Source organism: Peromyscus maniculatus, chromosome 19, assembly GCF_049852395.1.
Source record: "Peromyscus maniculatus bairdii isolate BWxNUB_F1_BW_parent chromosome 19, HU_Pman_BW_mat_3.1, whole genome shotgun sequence".
NCBI classification, from domain to species: domain Eukaryota; kingdom Metazoa; phylum Chordata; class Mammalia; order Rodentia; family Cricetidae; genus Peromyscus; species Peromyscus maniculatus.
Genome location: NC_134870.1, coordinates 72,397,254 through 72,424,584, shown reverse-complemented (window position 1 = coordinate 72,424,584; position 27,331 = coordinate 72,397,254). Strand labels below are relative to the sequence as shown.

The window sequence follows — 27,331 nt, the reverse complement described above, 5'->3', positions numbered from 1 at the left end:
AGCTGGACAGCCTGAGGCCTAACAGTAACAAAGGGTATTCCATTTCTTAGAGGCATTTCCGTATCTTTGGAGACCACCTTTTGTTTTTTCTCCTTTGTTAATATATTAATACATAATGTGTTGGGTGTCTTTTCATATATTATAGTATTTTACTTTTGTATATTTGCTGAGAGAGAGAGAGAGAGAGAGAGAGAGAGAGAGAGAGAGAGAGAGAAGAGAGAAGAGAGAAGAGAGAAGAGAGAAGAGAGAAGAGAGAAGAGAGAAGAGAGGGGAGAGAGGGGAGAGAGAGGGAACACGTCGAAGGACACTGATTGACATTGGTCTGTTTTGATGTCTGTTGTCTGACAGCCGGGCTGTGCTGCCTTACATGTGCTGCCTGTGAAGGGCTGTGTGTCGAGTCGTTTTGATCTTGCGTTTTAAAATAGCTGTCATAAATAAGTGCTACTGCTCTGTGTGTGTGTGTGTGTGTGTGTTGTGTGTGTGTGTGTTGTGTGTGTCCCTGAGACTGTGTCTGAAGGGTTCTCTCTGTAACAGTCCTAGTTGTCCTTTAACTTGCTCTGTAGACAGACTGGTCTAGAACTCACAGAGATCCAACTGCCTCTGCTTCCCTGCTTCCAAGTGCTGGATTAAAGGCGTGTGCCACCACTGCTTTTATGTTGAATAGATTCACTTCTGAAACTCTCTGGTCTTGGAGCTAACCTTTCTGGAAAGTATGTAATTACGAATTATTGAATTTCTTGACTAGATATAGAGCTGATTAGATCTTTACATCAGTTCATGATACTTAATTCTGTAGCTAGTAATTTTATCATCTCTGTCATTTTGGGGTATATCTATTTGAAAATTTTGTCCTTGTCACAGGTCGCACTTCTCTGTTGAATGTCTAGTTTTTGTTGTTGTTGTTGTTGTTTTAATACTGTATATTATAAAAGTTAAAGTCAATGTCTGAAATTTTTCTTCCTTCAGGGCCTCTTATCTACATTCTTGGTTCAAAACCTTGCAGATGAGCTTAGTCCTGTCAGGGCTGTTCTTACATGTTTCTAGAGTGGCTTCTTGTGCTGGAACACTGGTTTAATCCACTGCTAGGATGTGCTCCTTCTGGGATCTACTAAACTCTTTGGTTGTTCTCTCTCTCTCTCTCTCTCTCTCTCTCTCTCTCTCTCTCTCTCTCTCTCTCTCCTCTCTCTCTCAAACTCGATGTCTTCTGAGCTCTCAGATTCTAAGGAAGGTGCAGTCTGGAGGTGTACACAGTGCTGCTGGCCAGATGGTTTCTCCCTTCTGTGGTTGCTGTGCTGCTGTGGGCAGCTGACTCCAGTGGAGCCTCTGGGAACTCCTGCACTTCTTTGTCTCTCCACCTCCTTCCCAGCAATTTCAAGTCACAGTTTTCCTGAGCTGGTCTCTGGCCTGAGCCTGCCTCCCCTGCTTGCATCTCTCCCCTGCTGTGAATTGGTGCTCCCTGACAAAGGGCACACAGTCTGTCTGTCTTCCCTCGGTCATTGTGTGCCTGTCTGAATATGGCTACTTCCTGACTTACTCCATTTTTATAGTTGTTTTCACTGAGAATGCAGGTCTCATATTAGTCAGTTCAACACCACTGTGCCTGTTCCCTAGACCTTGGCCCAGTGCATGCCACAAATGGGATCTTTTCATCTGTGTTTGCACTGCTGGCTTCATATATCTGTTGTTGGGTCAACGCTAGCGTGCCCTAATGCTACTTTCCTGACAGCTCTTACCTGTCATTCAGTCACTCCACCACTGTCAGTAGGTGCAGTCAAAAGGGTCGTTGGCATTATAATGTGCAGTTTCTGAAATATTCCTTGCCTTGAATGTACAGATGAAGAAGCCCATCCATCCTACAGTTGAGTCTGTCGGCCACCTGTGCACCTTTGAGGGAAGGCCAAGCAAATCTTCCGCCTCCCACTTGAACCAGGGCACTCCTTTCTTTCCTTTTTCTCGGGCCTTTTCCATACTTGTCCTTCTTTTCAGTGTTTTCCATTTTTTATTTTTTTATGTTGCAAAATAAAGTTGTGCTGTTAAATGTAAGACAATTATCTTCTCATTCTCTTTCATACTTGGTTAAAAGGAGTAAATTTGGGCGAGTGAGATGGCTAGCAAGGTGTTTGTCACCAAGCCTGCTGACCTGAGGCCAAGCCCCTATAGTCCACATGGTGGAAAGAGAACTGAATCCCTCCCAGAAGTTTTCTTACCTCTACACTTGTGCTGTGGCCTCTGTATCCTGGCACACACACAAAAGAGATATAACAAGGAAAAAAACATAAACGCGAATACATTTTCATGGGGTGAGTGTTGCTCCTTCCTGGTTACATATAAACCCTTGTATTGTTTCCTCACTAGTGTGTCTGGAGGAAACTAATAAGGATGTTTTAAAACTGTTCCAAGTGGGTGATGACTCCACCTTCTGTCTCCCCCCTGAACATCCTTCAAGAACCCTGGTGTACACTGGCAGTCGGCAGCTCGGGAGTGGCCACACTAAGTGAGAGTTTGAGGTTTGCTGAGAGGAACAGGAAAGAAAGTGCAGAATGAAAACCCTGCTAGGAAGAGTTTGAAAGAAAATTGAGACTTAGCTAAACAAGAATATGCTGTTTGTGATTCAACTCAAGCAATTCTGGAAGAGCAAAGTAGCAGTTGAAGAGGGTCAGAGTGGAGGTGGAGGACAGCAGAGGAGGGGCTGTTCTCACACTTAGGGTCACAGCTTGGCCTCCAAGGCAAGTCCAGCCACTTCTCCTTATAAACCACTTTAAAGAGCCATTAAAAGTGGAAAGCAGAGAAGCGAGATTTATTCAATGTGGCCACATTGGGTAGAGGGACAGGGTACTCACAAAACCTCTCAAGTACATCTTTGGGGTTCTTAAATGAGATCAGCGTTTCAATAGAGGGCCAAGGACACAAACATCTAAGCAGTTGTAGTGAAGGCATGTCCCATATACCACTGTTGACCCATCCTTGTCTGGGTCCTGGCCTGTAAAGTGTCTGACAAGGTGCTAAAACCCTTTGAAGTCTTTCTCTAGGAGACAAGATCCCCCTTGGCTGACACCCTTCCCTTCTCCCAGCATGAGATTCCTGGGGAAATTCCCATTTCTTTGGTGTCTATTGTTTCAACATTGACAGTAGGGTCTAGAGAGCCAGTATCTCTTTAGAATGGCTTCTTTCCCTCTAGGTCCTTCAGAGGTAGAGGTGGAGGAAAGGAGAAGTAGAAATGGAGCTAGAGAAATGTAGAAGTCCAGGAGGATAGAGGCGGAGGGTGGGCGGGTGGAGTTGAAGGTAGGTTGGGTGGGAGGGTGGAAGTAGACATGCAGGAGGTACAAGTGGATGAGAGTGGAGATGGCAGGTGGAGGAGGGGAGAGGACAGGGGGTAGGTGCTTGGAGGTTACGGGAGTGTTTATATCTTATGATGATGAGCATAGGTATATATGTAGATCAAATCATTTAGTTTTATATTTTTATTATGTGTAGTATATACATAAATTATGTGCAAGTAAAATAATAAAAAATGCAGTATACTATTTTCTATTCATAACTTTGAATGACCTTTTTAATCATAGGAAGTCATGCTTTATTATATTCAATGTTTGGAGGATCTTCTCTTCATTTTTAATGGAAAATATAGATGTTAACTTATATTTAAATTATGTGGTCTATATTTCATATAATATAGTAATTAAAGAAATATGTATTTCATGTAGTGCTACTTTCAGATTTTATGCCTGATACTTGATTGGAAGTATGAGTAATTATTGTGAGATAACTGTATAATTAGTGAAGACATTTTAACTTTTTATTTGGTGGTAAACTAACAAGAATATTTTCTAGAAAAGAGCTGACCTATCTACAGACCATCATAAAGCTGGACACACTATTCCTTTTCATAGAAAAGAAAGCTTTGATTTCATTGTGGCCAGGCAGTTCAGTTTGTTATCATTTTATAGATTACAATACCGTAGCTGTCACTTGTTTTAACTCCTGTGTCTGGGAGTGATGGATTCGGAGATACTTTGTGTCACATCACCCGTAATGTCCTCCCAGCTCCTGACAGTGTGGTGCAGGGTAGGTAACCTGCCTCTGCTAGAGCCTATTGTCCTCTTAATGTGGTCAGAGCATGAAGCTTGGGAAGGGATTCCCGTGACCAAGGCTGCTCTGCTGCTCTGCAGTCCCAGATGTGGTTCCCACGTGTGGCTGCCCTGTTGGCAGAGCACTTTCCAGACACTGTAGACATTGGGGATATATGCTTCTGGCTTTTGTGATCAAGCAAATTTATTAACAACCATGAGACTCCAGCAATTTTCAATAAATCATGAGTTGCTGATTTATTTCAAAAGATCTATATAGCAGTAAACAATACCATTTACATTTAATTAGTTTTATTGAACAAGAGGCAATTTTATTTGTAATGAAACACATGTTATGATTAAGGATGTATTTTAATGACCTTTAAGTAATGCGAACAAATGTTGCCCTTGACCTAATAGCAGAGGCTTTCCTACATTATTGAAAACTTCAGAATGATTTTTAAATTATCATGAAACGCTTCGAATGACACTCTCATTATTGTGCCATTATTCAGTCATTTGATGTCTAATATACTAAATGAGACGCATGCTTGTAAATGTTCATGTGCGCATGGAAATGAGGATTGTTGCTAGCTTGTTCTTTATGGCCCTATATCAAAAGGTGGTGTGTGGTATGGAAGTTTCATGTGTTGAGAATTACTGCGACCATGTTTGCTCAGTCATAAGATTGATGCTCATTTTTATTTTCTATTTTCCAGGACCTTTTTTCTATCAGTGCCTATGTTTATGCTCAGAAGCCACAACTGGATATTCATAGTTTTGAAGGAACATTTACCAGGGTAAGATATTCAACATTTGTATAAGTTAAAGGTAGTGGACCTTGGTTTGGAGAGAATAATTCAGTCTAGAGTAGATTAACACAGAAGCTCTAAAGCATGAAGCAAAAGCTGTAAAATGTGTCAAGTTCTTAGAGGTTCCCATGCCACGTCTATGTCTGAGGAGTACATTGGGCAGTCTCCTTGGGTTGTGGCACATGTACTGCTGATAAGATCTACCTCCACAGATTAGGAGTCAGGAACACAGCACAGTGTAGCTAATTCAGTCTTGGCTTCAGATAATAGTTGATGACCAGTGTGCCCAACACTTCTAGCTTCTTGTTTCCTGGGAGGACAAATACACATTTCCACGCATGTATGTGCATTTATACAGTCCTTCACTTCTGTGTGTGTTCTGTTTCACATGCTTGTTATGGAGACTTGGGAAAGCTTGAAGCCCAATTTTGCTCTTGACTATTGGATATAGAAGAACTGAATACTTATTTTAGCAGCTTATAACTGTTAACATATCTTTTAATAAGGGACTTTATTATATGACTATGTTTTTTTTTTTATATTGGAGCATGGTTGGACATGTTTCTTACTCGTCATATACAAGATTTATGTACTGAGCATTATCACTTGTAAAACTCTTTGCAGGCACTAAATTATTTGACAGTTAATATCCAAGTTATGAGGATGCGAGTTGAGGACCCTTGTGAGTCATTCAGGGTCCAGGGGAGATGGATATCACTTTGTAGCTGCCTATTTACATGTGTGCTATAGAGCTACATGCCAAGATGTACATGGAAACATGGGAAGAAGTATGTGCTCTTGATGGTCTATGGTCATTCTGTGCTTTTCCAAAAATATTATGAAAAAACCTCATATTCTTATAGATAACATTTTAGCATGTAAGAAAAATTGTTACAAATAGGTGTCTTTCAATACAAAAGTTACTCCAACCTTCCTTACAAATCTTAAATACTATTGGTGGTCTTCTTTTTCTTCACTTCTTTCTCTTTCTTTTCTAGTTTGTATTGCTTATGGCTTCGTGAGTGTTGGCAATATTTGCTAGACAGATATTTGCAGATCTCAAGGTTAAAGAGTCAGAGTAGTTTGTTCAGAACCTCGGAGGGTGAGTCTGGCATTGTGGGTAGAGATGCTGGGGTGGAAATGAAGTCAGTCCTGTTGGAGGAAGCTGTGCAAGAACCCTCTTCAGCTTAGGGAAGAAATGGTGCTGTCAGTGAGTTTACACGGCTGCTTCAGGTTTCCTGTCACCTTAGGATGGTTATGGCCACCAACTTAATGCTCTGACAGACCTCCACCAGTACCTGCCCACGATGGGTGTTGAGTAGAGTCCATTCTTTTACTGCATGGGTAGACCTGGCCTTGACAGCTCCTCCCACTTCTCTCTCCTGAAGTGGGGTAAAATCCAAAATAGCAGAGTCAGTGCCAGGCTAGTTTTGTGGATGGATGGGGGGAGCAAAAAGGTGACCCTGGGACACTGATGTTAGAGAGGCTTTGCTCTTTGAAGAGAAGGCCTTTTTTTTTTTTTTTTTTTTTTTTTTCCAGATAGGATCACATGTCCTCTGTATGGATTTGGTGAGGGTAGCTCTCTAAATCACCAAGGGACGTTTGGAAAATATCAGAGGTGACTATTTGGGACACTTGTGAGGCAAAGGCGGCCTCCTTAAAGGCGTGGTGTGCCTAGGAAGCAGAGTGAGGAAGGGGACACCACCAGAGCAGGCAGGAGAGTCAGCCCCACTCCCACACCGTGGAGTGATGGTGCATCATAGATGATGCGCTGAGGAAGTACCTTGTGTGAACTGAAAACAGATGCCAGTTCCCATCGTGAGGTGGAATCCCTTCTGTATGTCTGGTTCAACACATCGCTATGAGCAGAAAGAGCCTGTGTACTGCATATAAGAGAAGAGATGGAAAGATAGCGGGAAGCAACACTTTCATTTCATACAAATTCTCCAAAACCTACCAAGAGCAACCCCAAGGCAGAGGGACACTGGAGCACCTCTCACTCCTGTCATTGAGATGTCAGAGTAGAGCTGCACATGCACTCACGTGGCCTGTCTGTCCTTCCTGTGCTAGGAACTGTAAAAACCCACACGGTTCCTCAGACATTCTTGGCAGTTACACTACACCTGGTCAAGTCAGAAAGGATCTCTTATACCAAATGTATACAGTAGGGTATAATTCAGGCCACTGTATATGTTTTTTAAATGGAATCCTATGTATTTGTTTATAACCGCAGTATAGATTTAGAAATAAGTAAGAATTAGACTGCACAATAGCTCCAGGCATTTGGATTCTAAATTTAGAAACCTCTTAATAACTTGTGTTCAAATGTAAATGATCCATCCTCCAAATACAAGGCAAGGGTTGTCAGACTCTAAGCCGTAAGATCCCAATACGTGGTATTTATAAGAATCATGTTAGAACACTTACAGTTTAAAAGTAAGAAGATGAAAATAGACCTTAGGTCACGCTAAGTAAAACTGAAGTTGTTTATAGCAGTATCACAAGAAGTTGGTTTCAGAGGACAGTGAGGAAAAGGTTAATTTATTATCAGGGAATACAAGCATAAGTATTTATGTACCCTATAACAGCTTTGAAATGCATGAAGCCAACTCTTAGGACTATAGGAGAAATAGACAGATTCTTAATGGTAGTTGGAAATTTCGAAGCCCTCTTAATAATTAATGAACAGGTATACAAAATCTGTAGGAACATAATAGCCTTGAAGATTATCTTCGCAGTTGACTGAACTGACAGTTATAGAAGATATCATTCAACAGTAGAATGTAAAATATATATATGAGTATGTGGGAAATTTATCAAAATAGATCAAACAAATCTTAGTATATTTTTTAAAATTTTCATTTATATGTTCTTTAACCACAATACAGTTAAATTAGAAGGAAATAACAAATATTTCTTGGATATTGCTAAATTTTCAATAATAATAATAATACATCTTAAATAGCTTATAAATTAAAGAATTGATTAAGAAAGGAATTAAAAATTGTTTTAGTGCTGGAAGAAAACATTTATAATCATGAACTGTCTCAAGAGTTTTTCACTGTGACCTAAAATCTAGAATTATTATGAAAAGTTGATACATATGGCTAAATGAAAATAAAAATTTGCATATCAGAAATAATCATAAGCAGTGTCAAAAGTCATATGAATTATGAGAAAATATGTATAGCTTACATTGTGGCCATAGGGTAACCTGCATTAGGAAAGTACCCTTAGAAATTGACCCAGAAAGGAATGGTATTCTTACACGTTACATAATGGGTGAAACTTGTGGACATCATTTTAAGTAAACTAAGTTATTCCAAAAGAGCAAATATATTATGATTCTGCTTGTAAGATGTAAGTAGAGTAATTGGATTCATAGAAAGTGAAATGATAGGAGCTGGGACCTTGGGAGTAACCCAGAGATGGTGTTTTATAGGGACAGAATTTCAGTTTTACAAAATAAGATGGTTAGTGGTAAAGGTATTTAATGCTGTGCTGATAAGCTTGGTTAGGTCAGCAGATTTTATATTTTGTGTATTTTCCTCATTTTAAAAAAGCGTTTGAAAAACCAAAACACCAAAGGATGCCGTGCAGCCTATAGTTTCAGCTGAGAAAACAAGCACAGATTAGAATGAAATGTAAGCACTGCTAAGCATTTGCAGTACATCTCTGTGTGGAGAATAAGAACACCACCACCAGTTGTGTTTGCAAGAGCATCTCTCCTGAGGAGGCTCGTGAAGCTGCTGCTGTGTTCTGTGTGGGTTTTCAGATTGCTGCTTGTGCATTTCAGTTGAACTCCATAGAGAGGCCTGCTCCTAGGAGGAATGTGGGTGTCCTTCAGCAGGCATCGAAAGCTCTCTCCCACTTCAAAACTCACTTCTCATTCAGAGTCTCTTACTTTTTCTGATTGTATCTTTCCTCCTGGGTTTGTCGTGTTGTTGTTTTGTTTTGTTTTTGTTTTTGTCTTCTGATTGTTTATGGTGTCCAGAAGGATTGTCAAAGTTCCATTATTTCCATAAGGCCTTTGGGCAAGCTTCCCAAGATCTGAAGTCAAATTTGCCTTCTCCCCACTCAGATTCCCATAACAGATCACATCTCTTGCTGTTACTACATCTGACCATGTTTGCCTCTGTCAGAATGGTCGATCTCAGACTGTGTCCACTATCTCATTAGCTTTTCAAGGTCAGAGCCTGGCTTTAGGTGTCACTGTGAGGCCTTTGGCATGGTGCATGCATGTGAATTTGATGAACTTGCTTTCTGGCTGTGAGATCAAGGTGGTCAGAAGAGAGTGGAAGAGCAGGCACAGTGTTTGGATTTGTGGTGGGGGCCGTTTTTGTTTGGGTTTGAATGCAGTGTGTCTCTCGTAGGCTCATGTGTTTGGAGACTTGTCCACAGCTGGTAGCTCTACTTTGGGAGGTTATAACCTGAGGTCTACTTGGCAGACATAGATGCCACTGGGCTATTGGGCCAGAATGTATGAATTATAGCATGTCCAGCTCCAGCTCTAGTCTCTAAGTTTCTTTACTACCCATGCCTTGTTACCAGGTCCCTCATGATCCTGCTACCATGCCTTCCCCTGTCGTAGATTGTTCTCATCCAAACCATAAGCCCCATTTACTCTCTCCATGCAGTTACTTCTTAGCAGTTGTTTGTCCACAGTAAGAGGAAAAGTAACGTGAGAAATCTGTGGAGTTTGCTTAAATAGCAAGGAATTTATCAAGGGATAAAAACTCACTACTGCATAGGAGATTTATCATAGGATATTGGAAAGCCAAGCTATGGTCCGTGCTGTTCTTCCGCCTGGTCCATCTCAGCATCCAAAAACAATGAGGGAGAGAGAGCCCCACATACGTGCATCTCAGTTCTTAAAGGTCACGAGAGGCCATGTCCCAGGGATGTACTTCAAGGTCATAGGCAGGTAGAGCAGTTACCTTCTCCCTCTCTAGGGGCAGTGCTTCAAGGTCATAGCCAGAAGAGCTACCCACTGCAGAAAAATAACTAGTACAGTCCTCTTTAAAGGTCATGATAGTGCTGTTGTTGTCTGGAAACTTTATATTGAGAGAAGCTTGGCAAACAGTCTTCACCTTTCGTCTCTGTCTTGATAGAGAAGATATTATGGACACTGGGCCATCCCTTTTTATATAGTTATCCCACAGGACACCTAAATTCAGGATTGTATAGTATTTTTATCAAACTTAAACACACACCCATATGTTTTGTTTTGTTTGGGTTTGGTCTTTTTAGACAGGGTCTCTCTGTGTAGCTATGGTTGACCTGGAACTTCCGGAGATCCACCTCCTCCTGCCTCCTGAGTGCTGGGATTAAAGCCATGTGCCACCACACTGGACCTCTCCCATGTACTTTTAATTACTTCTAGAGAACTTATAATAACTAGTTCTGTATAAATGCTGTGTGATAGCTGTTCTCTTGTGTTAGTCTGGGAATTAGAATAAGAAAGAAAAGTCTAACATGTTCTGTATAGACATACCAATTGTAGGACCAACTATACAGGTGAGACAATTGAATAAAACCAGAGACTGCTACAGAGACCGAAGATGTGTTAGCAGGCCGTAGCAGGGTGTCCTCATACATCTCTCATTTGCATGGACTCACCATAATATGCACGACATGGGAAATCCAAGTGTTACTATATGGAACTTCCTAGATTATATTTTTCTTGAAGATTCTTCATCTACTGGGCTTAATCCACATCTACAGAGCCCAAGAATAGAGTCAACTTTGTGTGTCATGGTGCACATTCATACTTGGAACCAGGTTTCCTGTTTGCCAACCACCTTTTGAATTAGTGACAATGTCTTGTTCATACTGACCTCCTCCATCTCTCTTAGTTGAGCATTTTCTATATCCTCTTCAAGACTGCTCTACTTAAAAGATTATACTTTCTAGTTTCTATAGTTTTCATGTACTGCCATAGCCTGCTACATTTTAAAAATTAGATCAGGGAAGTTGCAGTGTGTTAGCAACACATAACTTCCTTGGTGGTCCATATTGCATGTGTCTGTGTTGTTTGCACGTTTTCATACACACACACACACACACACACACACACACACACACACACACACACACACACACACACACCACAGAGTCAACCTGACACAAGAAAGAGTCATCTGAGAAGAGGGACCCCCATCCTTTTGGCCTGGGGCATTTCTAGATTGATAATTGATATGGAAGGGCCTAGGCAACGGTGTGGAGTGCAGGTGGTACTGGGTTGTCTTAGAAGCAGGCTAAGCACGCTATGAGGAACATGCAACAGGCAGTATTTCTCCATGACCTCCGCTTTGGGTTCTGCCTGCGAGTTCCTGCCCTGTTTAAATTCCCGCCTTAGCTTCATCTAAGGGACTGTGGTCAGAAAGTGTTAGCCAAATAAACTCTTCCCCCAAGTTACTTTTGGTAGTGTGCTTTTTATTGGGGCAATAGAAACCCTAAGAAGGTGTCCCTGAGTTCATAGGCTGGAAATGTGATCCTTAGCACAGCAGTGTTGGCACATGGGACCTTTAAGAAGTGATTAGGTCACTATGGTTCCTGATACATGATTGGTGCTCATCGTAGAAATGATATTGTTGTCATAGGAGTGTGTTCTTGATCAAAAATGAGTTCAGCTCTCTTCCTTCCTCCCCATTATACACATTGTGACCTAGCCACTTGAATCTTCCTGGCATATTACATGTAGCCCAAAGGGCCTTTGATAGGATAAAAAGGTAGATTATTGAATCTACTCTAAAAAATATAGAAATAATAGGATAAAAAGGTAAATTATTGAATCTAGTCTGAAAAGAAAAAAAAGAATATAGATATGATAAGATAAAAGGTAGATTATTGAGTCTACTCTGAAAAAAATAGAAATGATAGGATTAAAAGGCAGGTTATTGAATCTACTCTTTAAAAATATAGAAATGTTAAGATAAAAGGGTAGATTATTGAATCTACTCTAAAAAATATAGAAATAGGGCCGGGTGTTGGTGGCGCACGCCTTTAATCCCAGCACTCGGGAGGCAGATCCAGGCGGATCTCTGAGTTCGAGGCCAGCCTGACCTACAGAGTGAGATCCAGGACAGGCACCAAAACTACACAGAGAACCCTGTCTCGAAAAACCAAATACACACACACACACACACACACACACACACACACATACACACACACACACATATATATATATATATATATATATATATATATATATATAATAGGATAAAAAGGTAGATTATTGAATCTAGTCTGAAAAGAAAAAAAGGATATAGATATGATAAGATAAAAGGTAGATTATTGAGTCTACTCTGAAAGAAATAGAAATGATAGAATTAAAAGGCAGGTTATTGAATCTACTCTTTAAAAATACAGAAATGTTAAGATAAAAGGGTAGATTATTGAACCTTCTCTGAAAAAAAAGATATAGAAATGATGGATAAAGGGTAGATTATTGAAAAGAGAGAGAAAATGGATATGATAAGATAAAAAGATACATTATTGAATCTATTCTTAAAAAGCAACTAATAGTTTTAAATATTTTTACATTGGATTTGATTTTTGTATGTCGTATACAAATTATATATATTAATACAAATTTGAGATTGATTTTGTTAGAAAATATTGTACATATATTTCTAATCTTGTTCAAGGTATTGTACCTGTACAGTTCATTTAATAATGTAATACAGATGGCTAGTCCTTGAAAGTTATTATTACCAAGTAATTAGGATATAAAGAAATGAAAGTTCATAGTCATTACACCAAATTTGTAGTCATGTTAGGTATGTTTTCAAGATCAAACATATATTTTAGATAAATAGGTCATCTTCAAACACTTTAGAGATCGACAGAATGTGGCATTTAAGTTGTTTTAATGAAAAAATTTCTCCCTCCCCTCCCCTCCCCCCACCTCTCTGTTTCTTTCTGACAATGAGACATGTCTGCTCCTGGCAGCACCAATCTACTTCAGAGAAAATGATAGGCATTGAAGAAACTCCTTATGGAGTTTACTTTGTTTTTGGCAAGTTAGCCAGTGGGCAAGAAAATGCCGTTGCCTCGACTGCTGACAGTGTGCTGTCCAAATGGACAAGCCAGACACGAAAGAAAGGACTGCTGATCCTTGCCAAGACAAAGTAGGAAGGCCCTTTAGAAAATCCTGCTGCCGGGCAGTGGTGGCGCACACCTTTAATCCCAGCTCTCAGGAGGCAGAGCCAGGCAGATCTCTGTGAGTTCGAGGCCATCCTGGACTACAAGAGTGAGATCCAGGAAAGGCTCAAAGCTACACAGAGAAACCCTGTCTCACAAAAAACAAAACAAAACAAAAAAATCCTGCTTCACAGATGTGTCTAGTCTGTCAGATATGCTAGGCCTATAGGCTGAAGATGGATGCCCCAACATTGCAGAGGAACCTTGGGTGACTGTCCAGGCAGCTATCTGTTTCTGTCATTTCTCAAATTTTTGGAAGTCACTTGCTTGTACTTCGTGATTGCTCAGGAATGTAATGTAATTCTTGACTGTATATATTGTATATACTTTATATATATAAATATATAAAAATTAAAATATATAAAATATAAATATTTATATATTATATATGAATATATATAATATTTTTCTTATATTAGTTATACCTTCATTTATTATTTTAGACAAAAAGGGGAAATGTGGTAATAGATTGTGTACTCTAATAAAGCTTACCTGTGGATCAGAGGACAGAACAAGCCACTAGATTAAACATAGAGCCCAGAGAGTGGTGGCTCACACCTTTAATCCTAACACTTGAGATCTCATGCTTTTGCTTGTGAAGCACACACGCCTTTAATCACAGAAAGTAATATGGTAGGGCAGAGAAAAGTATATAAGGCATGAGGAGATAGGAACTAAAGGCTCTTTTTGGCTGAGGCCTTTTGAGCGAGGACTCCGAGGCTTTTAGTCTGAGGATTCGTGGAAACAGGATCGGCTAGGATTAAAGGTGTGTGCCACCCCTGCCTGTCCTCTATGTCTAGTCTAGTAGCTGGTTCTGTCCTCTGATCCTCAGGTAAGTTTTTTTGGGTACACACTGTATCACCACAGGTCTTACCCCTGGTCTATACTTTTCAGCCTCCAGAACCATGAACCACAGATATCCTTCCATTATTTATCTGTTCCTAGTCTGTGAGATTCTGTTGACAGCAGCAGAAGACAGACCAAGACGTGTAGATCTGAGCAGCATTCTGATGTGATTTATAGTGTCTTCTCTCGTCAGGGGTCTGGCTCTGGTAAATGCCCCTCTTCCTCAGTGTACTTTTCAAAATTTTCAGGAACACAGATCAGAAAATATGTAGGTTCTTCAAAATGTTTGTTCTTTCCACTTGCTGCATAAAGGTGGGTTTTGAGAGAATCTCTGCAAACACACACATACATATACATGTACACACACACACACACACACACACACACTACTCATATATGTACATAAACACTCCACACACATACATGTAGACATACAGATACACACAGACACACACAGACACACACAGACACACACAGACACACACACACACACACACACACACACACACACACACACACACACACGCCTAGGTGAGTGAGAAGGGGAGTAGGAGAATGGGCGCAGCACCGGGTTTAGGAGAGGTCTGTGTGTACCTGCCCCATTCTGATTCAGTGTGAGTTCGGTAGAGGAGAAAGCTTCCTATATGAGGGCCATCCTATCTCTAAACACAACAAAACTCCTGTTTGTCTTAGAGTTTTACATTTGTGTCTACATTTCTGCTCCTTTAGAGAGTTACTACTACCGGAGTCATCTAAAGCCCTAGTATCGAAGCCTTGTGTGAGTGTTAGAATAAAGCAAAGAAGCCACTTTGGAGATGAGAGGGCACTCTGGACTGACACTCCACAGCCCAAGCTTCATGTCTGAGGGATGTAGTGGGAATGGGAGCATCCTCTACTAGAACAGATTTGCAAGTGCTGCATGCTGTGGATGCTGATGGTGGAGTCCAAGGGAGACCCAAACATGCAGAAAAGCTCTGCACACAGTAGGCGTGCCTTTGTTTCACGTGGCCTAAGGCCCTGTCTAAGGGATACCCTTCAGGTAAATGACCTTGTACCCACATTTGTCGTTTTTAGCCACTTTGTTTTTCTCATTTTAAATATATCAATCTAGAATTTTAGATTATTATAATATGAAAATATTTTGTGTGCATTTTTCAAATACAAAGAAAGAAAAAGACATTGAATATCTTTGCAATTAGAAATTGAAATTCAATTTAACTATAGAAATGTATCAGTTGAACATTGTTAAAAAGTGGTATTCTTGGAAACTCTTTTAGTACAGTATAAAGGAGCAGCTACCCCCGTTGGCAGCCAGTTTAGAGACTGAATTAGGGATCGGAGCACAGCACTTTGAGGTTGCTGTGGTAGTAGGTACATTGTGCATTTTGTTGTCCCTGTGACTCTAACACAGGCATCGTGTTGTGAGTCTATGTCTGCCACCCTCCTATAGCATGGGCAACCTGGCTGCACAGTGTTGGCCTGGAAGTGGTTTCTACCTTTCTTCCAGATGCTAACCTCTCCTTTTGTTTAAGACATAAGCCTTCCCTTGGGAAGCCGGGGTTAAATGTGGGCTAATACTTTTCGTTATCCTCTACCAACATCTCCTATATGCTCCCGCTGTGAATTTTCTGCCTAGTTTCTTATATATGCCACAGCACACCCAACCTTTGTTAGTCCTCTTCTTGTTAGAACTCTGGTCTTTCTGAGTAGAGCTGCCCTGTCTATTATACAAGGCCACTGTTGAGGGACGAGCCTGGAACTGGAACATTTGGTATTCTTCCCCTCAAAGTGCATTCTTTTTTTCAAACTGCGTAATTCTAAGGAAAGAGTAACCAAAAGTGAAGTGATTTAGAAATTCTTTTCCATCATCTCAATCTTTATTACTTCTGCATGAGATTGGTAAAGAACTTTAGAGTGATTTTTGTGATATGTATTTGATATACTTAATGCTTAGAAACTGTCACTCCCATGACAGAATTGAAGGACAACCATGGAGAGTGAGTGTTCTTTAAGATTTTATTAGAAATAGATAAAATAGGGTAGACAGTTAATGGGAAAACCAACTTACATTTCTAAAATTAAGTTGTATAGAAGTTTATTTCCAGTTCAGACAGTTTTTTAAGACTGTTACCTGCTTTAACTCCCATCTGTCTCTGAGAGTTTGACATAAAAGGGAAATATTATGCCAAGTGGTAAATACATGTGAATAATTATTGACACTTTTTTGAAGGAAGCCTTAGGGAGAGGTTTTGATTGTGTTGTTAATTTTCTTTTTGTAATAACCCTGCCTAGCTTTGTATTTTTGCTGTATAGACCAGGCCCTCCTACCTCAGACTTTCGGAGTTCGTTACCTGTGTTTCCTGATGGCTGGAATTCAGGTCGCCACTGTGCCACCAGAGAGAGTTTTAAAGGAAGGAAATGAATTTCATTGTGCTCAAGGGGTAGTAAATAAAGGATGTGCTAAAGGGAAGCTTGTGTGCACTTCTCCCTGGGTGTGTCTGTAGGGCTTGCTTTGCAGACCCAGCTCAGTTACCACACACAGAAGACAGCCCTGTTCCTTCTCTTGAGGCACTGCATGCTCCACCTACTCATGGCCTTATGTAGGACAGCTTAGCTTAGTGGTTGGCATGGCCTTGTGTGTGCGTTCAAGTCTGTGGACTCATGATGCCTATGGAAGGTAGAGAATTCCACTTTATTTTTCAGTTATTAATGTATTGGGTAAGTTGATGTTCTTGTGCTGTGTGTGGAGGGCAAAGGTTAACCCTATAGTTGTTTAGTTTTGGTCCTTAGGTGACAAACAAAGATATAAATTATTGTGATAAAATAGTAACATGTCGTTAGGGAGTAATTTTGTAAAATGATAAATGTGCAGATCAAAAAGTATCTAGTTTTGTATTCCATTGCTGAAACTCTTAAACCAACATAGAATTGAAGGGTATACCATATTGGCTGTATATGGTAAATACAACAAAGAACATCTGGATTTATCTCTCTAACAGCATTTATCAGAACTAAACTCTATTCAAAAGTTGTCATTTCAGTTCAGCCATAATGTCAAATAAAAAGCAATGTGGTCCATCAAGATGACCTGGGTTTTCTAAAAGTTGATACTTTTGTTCTATTAAACTATAAAAATAAAGGGAAAACCTAATTTTCCTTAGATAACCATTATCTGTTTACCTTGAAGAGTGATTTCAGTTCTGAACTGGAGAAGAAAAGGCAGTGTATTCTTGGCATTGTCAATGGAAGACATTGTTGGAAAATATGAAGCAGATTGCTTCAGTGTCTGTGTGTTTTGATACTAATGATGTGGGAGGTCCCATGCAGGTCCCAATTCAGTAAACATTTTGTCACCCTTATTATATCAACGTGTAGTGATTAAAGCATAAGCATGCTTATAACTATGTGTGTGCAGGTCCCAATTCAGTAAACATTTTGTCACCCTTATTATATCAACGTATAGTGATTAAAGCATAAGCATGCTTATAACTCTGTCATCCTTAATTAAATACTAATATAATTCTTGGGCTCTAAGTTTTTCCCCATGCAGACATGAACATTTATATTGGGTTGAAATAAACATCAGCTTTTCCACATAAAGAGGTATTAGCTGGTCTAGGGATTTTGATCTGTGGTAGAGCAGTTGTCTGCATGTGTGAAGCCTTGTGTTTGATTCCTGTATTTGTGAGTACTGTAACCAGGACATAAATTAAACATTGTTCTGTGTTTTGGAAGAGTTCTTTAAGCATCAGTGTTCCCCCACCCCTGGCCCCTAATGAGGATACACGTATTTTTAAAGCATACCTATGTTTTTAAAACTTGCTGCTATGACAGCCTTCACAGTCCCAAAACCCAAAACCCAGGGCATGACTAGGTGCTGTCTTCTCTAGGTACTGTAGAGGAATCACACAGTTCTAAGACACAAGCCTGAACTCAGTTGAAGGAAGGCAGTAGGTTTCATAATTACTGGTTTTGCTGTCAAATGCATATAAGGTACCTATAGGACAAACAAAACCTTTTATTTTATAAATGTTGGCAGTATTGGAAATATTTTGAAGTAGTCTGCAATTGCAGACGAGTGCAGCCGACCAGTAGCTCCGGCAGGCCTGAGTTGTTCGTAGCACTGGCTTTTTTATCTGGCTGCAAGTAACTCCAGCTGCGGGTAATCGCTTGTAGCTATGGTCTGTCAGGCCTGGGGCCTAGGCCGAGCTGGCCCGAGCTGAGAGGAGCTGGTCCTGCTGAGGCGGGAAACTGGGCTGGGCTGCCAAGCCAAGCCAAGTCAAGCAGTTTTTAATGAATTCTTGCCACATGGGCACCAAATGTAGATGTAACAGTCTTATTAAATAAGAAACACAAAGCCAAATGTAGAGTTAAAAGCCCAAGAGGTCAGAGCAGTAGCTAAGAGCTGAGACTTAAAACCGCCTTCTTACCCTTCCTGCCACTGCCATCCTCCCCCTGAGAAAGAGACCTACTTCTTGTGTATTTGTCTTTTTATTCACTTTCTGTTCTGCCTTTTTATTGGTTGTAAACCCAACCACATGACCTCCTTGTCACTGCCCACCTATACAGACCTCCAGGTCTTCTATGGTTGGTATTGAGATTAAAGGCGTGTGTCTCCATGGTGGCTGTGTCCTTGAACACACACAGAGATCTGCCTGTCATGTGATCAGGATTAAAGGTGTGCGCCACCACCACCTGACTTCTGCTATGGCTTGCTATTAGCTCTGACCCCCAGGCAACTTTATTTATTAACATACAAATAAAATCACATTTCAGTGCAAATAAAATGTCACCATATTTAGGTTCTGTGCCTTAAATATAAATCAGAGAATTGTGTACCAAATATATTTGATAGCTAGCAAGATGACTGGAAAAGGTACCATTTGAAGATGGCCTGATACATTAATGGAAAAGACACACCCATAGGTAAAAACGTTTTTCTCCCCACATTTGATTTCTTTGCTATTTTGGAATGTATCTTGATAGCAAATTATCAAGTTATAATAAAGATCCTGTGGAAGTTACTGTTTTAAGGAGTAATACTAACAGTCGAGATAATGTGAGATGTTTTTGCCATGTGCAGACATTGAGGTCTGTAGCTGCAAGTTTTCCTGTGTCCTGCCTGGTCTGCAGCTGTTCAGAAACCAAATAAACACACAAAGGCTTGTATTAATTTCAAACTATATCATCTAATGGCTCAGGCTTCTTACTGGCTAGCTCTTACATCTTAAATTAACCCATTTTTATAAATCTATATATTTATAAATCTATAGTTCGTGGCTTACTGGTACCTTTACATCTTGCTTCTCCTGGTGGTGGCTAGCAGTGTCTTCTCTTTCTCTCTTTCTTCTTACTCTCTCTCTAGTTAGAATGTCCCACCTAAACTTATTCTGCCTCACCATTGGCCAAACAGCTTTATTTATCAACCAATCAGAGCAACACATATTCACGGCATACAGAACGACCTCACCCATCAGAGGTCTTCTGGGAATCACCATCAAGTGCAGATCTTTGGGCTTTTGTGATCCTAGACTCGAGCAAGGCTCCCATAATCACAATATAGACTGTGGCTTTACATTAAGATGAAATCCTCAGCTTGTGTATTTTATCTCTGAATGTCAGCATGAAACATGTAAATATGAAACTAAACTATGTACTATAATATTGTGGTATTGCTATTTGGGTATATTTGATGTTCACATATATAATTAGCAACAAAATGCTTGTATTTGGAGGCTGCTTAATGAAAAATATCTAACATCATATTTTAAAAGGGAGATTTAGGACAAGTGATCTCTTTCTCCTGTGTGTGTTACTAATAGTTACAGAAGCATTTTTCACTGTTCATGAGCATATTTATATTTTAAAGACTAGCCCTTGTCCTAGAGAAAAATTAGGGAGAGGAAATTCTACCATGTTTATGAAATATAGGAAAATTCTACCATGTTTGTTTGTGGTTATGTCTGTGCTAATATTAGTTTTTTAACTTTCTAGGAAAAGTGCATCTAACATTAGGAGTGTTGCTTATACTATGTGTTTAAAAAATTTTAGCTTATTCTCTACAAACAATCAGCATACGAGGAATGCACGTATGAAAATTTAAAATTATTTATTATAAATGTAAGCATTAAAGTGTTAAAGAATCAGTCAAATTGTAATTTCAAGATTTTATATTCCCCCTTGAAACTTGTATTTGTCATTAGTTGGGTACAGAAGATGGGCAGTTTCTTTTCTAACGCTGTAGATACCTGAAATGTGAATAGAACATTGCTAATTTTCTAGCTTTGTTTTGTTTTTCTTCTCCCTGAACAGGAAGACAGTGATCCTCCCATTCATGAAAGTCTCAGTATAGAAAACACATTGTGGGCAAGCACCATTGTTGCATCAGGTAAGAGAGAAGTGTCCCTGCATGTCTCACAGACCAAGGATATTAGTCCTGTCTAGGTATTCTAAAACAGTTTTCCTAAACTTCCTGTGGTATTTAGAGAATGCTGGTTGAGAAGCTGGGAGATAGTCTTGAGAGTCTGTGTCAAAGCCTGGGCTACTATTTCCCCATGACAGAACAAAGCCATAAGTATGAGAGTGTTGGTACAGCCATTGTGGTGGACCAAGGGCCATTTTTCTATGTTTGACATATGTTACTTGATGTATACTAGTATGCTTTGATGAGGGGGGTCACAGGAGGGCTGGGAGACGAGTAATAATTTTTGATGGTTCTTACCCACTTTTTGTCTAGCTGACAAAACCTAGAAAAGACTGGCTGAGGTAATGTAGGAGAGTACCGGGTTAGATGAAGTCATGCAGGCCAGAAGAGATAGCACTAGCCAGGGCTTTGGAATCAGGGAAGATCTGAATGTTGTTGGAGAGACAGTGGAATACTCCTAGTGGTTAAAGAGGAGGTTACTTAAGATGACAGTTTTACAAGTCAATTTCTATGAGGTATATTGGAAATGCAAGGTTTTACCACCTGGTCAGAAGTAGGTTGACGTCAATGATGGTATTAGAAGAAGTTAATTGATCTTAAGGAGGGTACCAGGCATGAAGCTCGGTGTCAGAAAGCACAGGGTAAAGGATGCTGGAGGAGACAGGAACAGGGACACTTAAAGAGCACTCAGCAGTTTTGAATAGGATGTCAGTTCTCCCGTCATACTACTAGAATGAAGTGGTAATGGAACATGTCAATAGGCAGCTTTGGTGGGTAGGAAAAGCTTTAAGAAAATGGTTAGTATAGTTTTAGCTATACTAAGTACCACAAAAAGTACCATGTCCTAAGAAAGTATGTCAGCCAAGAACCTTAGAGACATGAAATACAGAAGACCTCTCTGCAAAAGAGATGTTTAAAAAGGATTAAAGAAATACATAGACAGGTGGGACCAGGTGTGGTGGATGACAGGACAGTTGTGGGAGTATTCCTGTCCAAAGACAGCTGGGAGAAGGCCTAGTACTTAGAGGACACAGTGCCCTGAAGAAGAAGGCTGAGGTACCAGTGTGCCTGGCCCCAGATGTGTGAATGTGTTGGGGAAGGGGAGTTTCAGGCAGGAAGGAAGTTCTGTGATCCTTTGTTTAGATGGGTCCTGTTTATACCACACAGCCCTAGAGAACTACAGATACTCACTCTTTTTTTTTTTGGTTTTTCGAGACAGGGTTTCTCTTGTGTAGCTTTGCGCCTTTCCTGGGACTCACTTGGTAGCCCAGGCTGGCCTCGAACTCACAGAGATCCGCCTGCCTCTGCCTCCCGAGTGCTGGGATTAAAGGCGTGCACCACCACCGCCCGGCCAGATACTCACTCTTTAGAGATAAAATATGAAAATTTTATCAGATAAAACAAACATGGAGGCAAATTGTGAGAATCTTGAAAGTGTTCACTTGTAGATGGGGTGTTTGATGTTTTGATGCCCACATATATTTGTAAAGTTGTAGATAGAGAAGTAAAGATGTTTCTCCATGAAGATATCTCAGAGGTGGGAATGCCAGGTGCTCAGCTCTGGAGAGAGCACAGGTTCAGGGCTTGGAATTCACCGGAGAAAGGGCTCATGGCATCTCTGGAAGCCCTCCCCGCCCCTCAGACTTTCCTGACCCTACAGACTGACGAGCCCTGTTCTGGTTCAGTGAGGTGATGCCACTATTGGTTGTTCCCCTCACATGCCCCTGTGTGCACAGGCCAGAGCTGTATGGCATCCACCCAGGGTTGGAGTGCACTCGTGATCTCTGCGCTTACCATCAATTTATAATAGAGCGTCTGCAGTATGGGACATAGAAGCACCTCTTTGGACAGAATTTAAAATTTTCTGTCATTAATCATTCTATTTATAGTGTTAAATTAAGACTCATTAGGGGATTAAAAGATTCTCTTTTTAAATACTTCATGTTTTGTTCTTTGTTTCTGTTTTAAATATGTATTAGACTGTTGACATCAAATCTTAGTACTATTGATTTGTGGCCTTTCTCCTGGGAGACAGAAGCAACTTGAGCTTAAGGCTTCTGAGACGTCCTGTAGAATTTCCTGGACATAGTTTTTCTGTTTGACTTTCATTTTCAAAATGACCTTGGCATGCAGTAGTGCTACATGAATACTTTTGCAGCAGAGATACTAATGGAGGCATCATAATGTCTGTCACCTCTCAGCCTCTCATATTTGCTGTCCCTTGTAGTACTGGGTTGGATGGGGTGGTTGAGCTCTTAGAGGATGTTCTAGAGCAGTGGTTCTCAGCCTTCCTAATGCTGTTATGCTTTAACACAGTTCCTCCTATATTTAAAAACATAGGTCTTTAGGAGTGTTGCAAGTCTCAGACTACCAGAAGTAACCAGAGAGTCCTTATCTCTGTGTAACTGATCACAGGCTTAAAATTCTTTTTAGCTGAATTCAAGATAGCACCTTTAAAAATTAGATTATATAGGAGCTGGAGAGATGGCTCAGAGGCTAAGAGCACTGGCTGTTCTTCCAGAGGTCCTGAGTTCGATTCCCAGCAACCACATGGTGGCTCACAACCATCTGTAATGAGATCTGGTGCCCTCTTCTGGCCTGTAGGCATACATGCAGGCATGACACTGTATACATAATAAATAAATAAACCTTTAAAAAAATTAGATTATAATTATATCACTTCCCCTTCCCCCTTCTCCCCTCTAAACCTTTGCATGAATTCCTCTTCTCCTTTCAAATGCATATCCTCTTTTTCTTTGTTGTTGCGCTTATACTATGTGTATGTGTGTGTGTTTGTAAATATAAACACAATCTGCTTAGTCCATATACTAGTAGTTGTATGTATATGTTTTCAGATCTGAGCATTTGGTGTTGGATAACTTAATAGGTGTGCTGTTTTCTGGGGCCGATTTATTTCTTCTACTCTCAGTGTTCCTAATTTCCTATAGTTCTTTGTCTAGGGTTTAGGCCTTGAGAACCTTCCCACTAGCATGTCTGTTGTTGGTGTTCCCCTTGTTCAGTTCATGTTTAGGCAGCCATGTTTGGGAGACTTCATGGCACTTTTTTTTTTTTAAAGCTGTGCTGCCATTCTTATGTCTCATGGCCTAGCATGTAATAGTCAAGTACTGTGCCATTGTGCCTTTCTAGGCCCAGAGTAGCTCTTTGAATGAAGTTATTTCTGACCTTCTGCCCTATCATAGAGTTTTAACAGTATGGGACTAGCAATTCAAGTTACAGAGAGCAATAAGGTGTCAGGTGACCAAAGAGATCACTCCAGGCTGCCCTGTGTATCAGCTGCCCCATTGACTCAGAGAACACTATTCCTTTAAATCACTGGTTCTCAACCTTCCTTATGCTGTGACCCTTTAATACAGTTCCTTATGTTGTAGTGACCCCCAACCATAAAACTATTTCTTTGCTACTTCATAACTGCAGTTTTGCTACTGTTTTGAATTGGAATATAAATATCTGTTTTCTGATGGTCTTAGGTGACTCCTGTAAAAGGAGTCTAAACCCACAGGTTGAGAACCACTGCTTGAAAAAGCAGGTCAAGTCCCTACATGGAGTTGCTCTAAACATAAAAGCAAGCCTTTCTGAAGCAATGTATGAGAATGTATATGCACAGATTGGACTGTCCAGGATCTCTGCCTCTAGAGCATGTGTAGCATACATGCAGATAGGGCTTCCAGGAGTGGTGCAAGTATTGTGGAAAATGCATAAACTGAGAGTGAACATTTGGAAACATTTAGAGGCATTTGATATAGTTTACTAATACTAAAAAAAGAAAAAAAATGAAGGCATATTTTCTTTTACTTGGCTTTTAATTTATTTTCCTGGTAATACATTTTTACTGTATAAATAGCAGTTCTCAAGGCTCGGCCTGTTGTCTGCTCCAGTCAATATACACCTGGTGCTTGAGTAACATGTGATTATATCCGTTGTGCTACCCATTTTTCTACCTCTTGGACCTGGTTGTGAAGCTCCCTTATAAGTGAGCATCTGCAAAGACTGGTAGTCAGGTCCTGGCTGGTGACCATGGTCCTAATGGCTTGTCTTTATATTATTTTTTTAGGTTCTAGAAGCATCACCAATATTTGGTCTACACTTTGACTAATAGGTCTTTAGTACATACACAGAATGCATGCTAACTCTTTTACTTTCTGTCTGAGTTTTTGTCTGTTTTATTTGTGTAGGTACCCCCTTTCCATTAGCTTAAAGCCACTAGTCCGTTTGTTTAAAGGTCTCAGCTTATTTTGCATCTATATGTAATTTTCTCCAGATCACCTAAAATGATTATCAGTTTATAAATATTAGTTGATGAGTAAGTTCACATGTTGTCACCTCTGGTTAAAAGGTGGCAGCTGAAAATTTTTTAAGAGTCCAATCATTTAAAATTAAGGAGAGTAGTCAGTTTGACTTGACTGATTACATTTAGCGGTCATACATGTTAAACATTTATATGAAGAATACCTTTCCCCCTAAGGTTGTTGCTGTTAGCATTTTTAGTTTTCATAGAAAAGTTATTTGCTTTAAAATATAACTCAACTATTAATTTGAAACTGGCATTTTATGAAATTTAGATATATGGATAGCAGGGAGGCCATAGTATAGTCAAAGCATTCATAACTGACCTCAAATGAAAGTATAATGGATCTTCAGACTCACCCCGCAGAGGCCAGCCAGTAGGGCCTGGGTTTCTAGTCAGTAGTCAGTGTGTCATGCTTCTACTAACCTAGCTTGGGACAATTAGCATCTGAATCTTTACAATGTTTTTTAGATGACTTTAGTCAAATCAAAGATGTAAATTTTGACCAGAGGGGTATAATCCTTGACTTTCAGGGCTAGTACTCATAAGCCTTAAAATACTGTCTTGCTGCAAACTGAACCTAAATTTTGGTTCACTTCTAGACATTGTATCCCATTGCCCTTAGGGATTTTTTAACCTGGTACCTACCTGTTATGAATTTCTTTGTGGCTGTGGGTTTAACATGCAAGCATTCTTCAGAATTTACTGAACTTTCTCACTTTGGAGCCAGAAGGGTAGCTTGATTTTTTTCACTAAAAATATGGGTTAAAATATTGAAATTCTTGTACTTACATGTCCCTTCCCTTCGAAATGTAAACACATTTGGCATCTGTCCTATTTCTGTCTTCTATTTATCTGCCATAGTGCAAGAGTAGGTCATGTTTTGTCTTGTCATGGCTCAGTGTCAAGACTGGCATCTTCTCCCTTCCTGTGCTGCTTTCTCCAGGGTATACTAAGTCTGCGCCTACACCATTCTATACATGCATACTCTTGTCCAAGAGAGCAGAGAGTCTTGTATAGCACTGGACTCATTCAAGCAATTCTGAGTAATTAAAAAGCACGAGGCTCAGAACAACAATGCACTTAAGCTAATTGCACTGAGTAGTCATTTTCAGCAACCATCAAATGAGAGAATACAATGAGAGCCTTTAGCAAATGTTAATAGATTGCACAACTCTAACTTCAGGAATTGTGTGTGTATGCCATGTTTCTTGTTAGTCTTGCATTTCTTTGTTTAATTTGAGTACTGTAAATTACACCAGCCTAGAGTCTACATTGTTTAGAATCTGCCTTGGTTTTTAGGACAGGGGTTTTAAGCTTGATGGATCATTCTGAAGGCTTCTCTGACATTTGTTTGTTCTGCGGATGTTAAGTTGCATTGTTGTGGGATTGTATTATTCAACATTAGTGGCAATTTTATATTTGAAGAAGTTAAATTGGCAGATAGGAAAAATATTGATCAGTCTATATTTCACATTCAACCTTATTTTAATATTGAAACAATTCTGTGGCATGAACTTTTATGTGTAAGAGTTTGATAGTATTACCTCATCAAGTTTTAATATCCTATACATTAAATGCAATACACTAAATCTTGTGTAGGAAGTGTAAGTGGATCATAATGCAGAGACAACCCTTGTGCAGCTGCGTGAGCTCCACACCCCTTGTTAGCCAATCACACCTTCCCAGAACTTGGCTTCACTCTGGTGCTCAGCAAGGACTACACACTGTACAGCCTCTGTGCTGCTGTGTACTGCTGCCGAGGCCTGGGTGGGTCTGCCCTTCCTAGCTCAATGAAGCAGAAGCTGAAAAGACCTCATGTGCATATGCTGCTGTCAGTGCTCAGATGGAACCATAGTAGTGCATATTTACCCCATGAGTCCTGACTTAGAGTTTGCTGAGTTTCACATGCTAATGCCACATCTAGGGTTGTAGGTATTGGGAGTGGTGGTGTTCTTGGTGAGGGAGGTTCTTTCTGTGTATTCCACTTACAAGCTTTCTTCCTCTGCCTCTAAAGCAAAAAGTTTTTTATATCATTTTTAAGAGTTAATTTTGGTAGGATTGTTAATTTCAGTAATTTATATGCATATGAATATAATATCTTTCTACTTTGTATTTTTCAATATCAGGAATTTTGAATTTTAAAGACAAAATTAGGACTACAAGTGCTATAGATGTAATGTAGAGATTCCATGGTTTTTAGTTTTTGCAGTCTGTATATGAATGCTTTCAGCCTTTTAACATACAGATTATCATTTTCTTAAGTTTAAAAAGTCCATCTTTTTTACCTATAAACTTAGACAATCAAACTTTTATAGACATCCATTAAAGAAATGAGTAGCTTCTGAATCTGAAATAAAATATTTTAAAATTATATTTCTGGTGAGTTTTTGTTTGTTTGCCTAGTTGATTTTTGGGGTGCTAAGCGTGGACCCTCGGCCCCAGCACATGCTAGGACAGGGCCCCACTGAGCAGTGTCCTGGTCCTCGGATGTTGTTGAAGACGAGCGTCTGAAACAGCTGCCTCGCCCTGCCTCGCCCTGCCGGCCCAGCGATGCCCTCAGGCCGGGGAGCTGTGTCTCCTGGCCTGGCCTGTTGGAGGTCCACCACGTATTGTCAGTGAGGAATAGGGATAGATAGCCTTTCGATGCCAGTTTAACCTGAACTTC

The 27,331-nt window shown here is 40.1% G+C and overlaps 1 protein-coding gene across 50 annotated transcripts in view; it reads left to right on the top strand.

Annotated features, from left to right (window-relative positions):
• The window catches only part of Atp9b (ATPase phospholipid transporting 9B (putative)), a 241,402-nt gene that overhangs the window by 88,715 nt on the left and 125,356 nt on the right, over positions 1-27,331 (top strand). For 48 of the 50 annotated variants that reach the window (XM_076555619.1, XM_076555613.1, XM_076555598.1 and 45 more), the window contains 2 exons: positions 4,787-4,867; positions 20,246-20,321. In XM_076555619.1, coding sequence (XP_076411734.1) covers positions 4,787-4,867; positions 20,246-20,321 — 157 coding nt within the window. The remainder of the gene's footprint in view (positions 1-4,786; positions 4,868-20,245; positions 20,322-27,331) is intronic. The other 2 variants (XM_076555602.1, XM_076555595.1) reach the window with 1 other exon arrangement.